Source organism: Monoraphidium neglectum (assembly GCF_000611645.1).
Source record: "Monoraphidium neglectum strain SAG 48.87 unplaced genomic scaffold scaffold02064, whole genome shotgun sequence".
In the NCBI taxonomy this organism is placed as follows: Eukaryota; Viridiplantae; Chlorophyta; class Chlorophyceae; order Sphaeropleales; family Selenastraceae; genus Monoraphidium; species Monoraphidium neglectum.
Window position 1 is genome coordinate 10,531 of NW_014011564.1, and position 1,002 is coordinate 11,532.

At 64.7% G+C, this 1,002-nt stretch overlaps 1 protein-coding gene across 1 annotated transcript in view; it reads left to right on the plus strand.

Annotated features, from left to right (window-relative positions):
* The window catches only part of MNEG_9788 (serine/threonine-protein kinase TTK/MPS1), a gene marked incomplete at both ends in the record, with an annotated part of 8,963 nt that extends 8,187 nt beyond the window's left edge, over positions 1–776 (plus strand). The window contains 2 exons of the mRNA XM_014041741.1: positions 187–237; positions 693–776. Of these exons, the coding sequence (XP_013897195.1) occupies positions 187–237; positions 693–776 (135 nt within the window). The remainder of the gene's footprint in view (positions 1–186; positions 238–692) is intronic.
* Positions 777–1,002: the final 226 nt, after the last annotated feature.

Consider the following 1,002-nt stretch of genomic DNA (forward strand, 5'->3'; position numbering starts at 1 on the left):
CCCCCCCCCTTTGCTCCCAACGAACCACGGCGGCAGAGGGACCTCACGGCCGGGTCCTGTCCCGCCAGCGGCCGCGCGCCCTCCGCGGCGCGTCCCGTCCCACCCCTCACTCCCGCATCCCGCCGCGCCGCCCGTCCGTGCGGTTGTTGCTGCTGCTGCTGCCGCCCTTTGCTGTGCGCGCACCAGGTGGGCCGTCCAAGCGACATCTGGTCCCTGGGCTGCATTCTGTACCAGATGGTGCGCGGATGAGGAACACAAGCGTTCATGCACTTGTTTGTTTCTAGCTTGATTGCAATACACACACACACACACACACACACACACACACACACACGCATACGTACACACACATGCACACACGCACACACACATACACACGCCGGAAATCAATTGCTTTGCAGCCAGGCAGGATAGCTTGGGTGCTGTGAGGCTGCGTGTCGACATCCATACGGCTTTGCAGTGCACTTATCCAACAACAGGGTGCTGCGGGCTGCACGCATGCTTGACCTGCCCCCCTCACGCCTGTGCGCGCACAACTCCCACCGGCGCGGCCCTGCGGCATTGCACAGTGGCCCGCGCGTCTCCCCTGCAACGCCCTCGTGCGCTCCCGCCCGCCGAACCCTATTACAAATCCGCGCATCCACCGAGATCCGCTGGACCGCTCGACTTCCCCTGCTTTCGCAACCCCCCAGGTCTACGGGCGCACCCCCTTTGCCGACCTGCCCTTCATCCCGAAGATGCACGCCATCTGCGACGCGCGGCACGCCGTCAAGTAGGGCCGGCTGCAGGCTGGGGGTTGGGGTTGCGGTTTGGGGTTCAGGGTCGGGGTTGGGGGCTGCAGCGGGGCCAAGAGCGCGCAGTGGCACGGTCAGAGGACAGGGGGAGGCTCAGCAACACACACACACACACACACACACACACACACACACACACACACACACTCTCTCTCTCTCCAACGGCACCCCCCATGCCCTCCCAGATACCCCTCCTGCCCCAACCCTG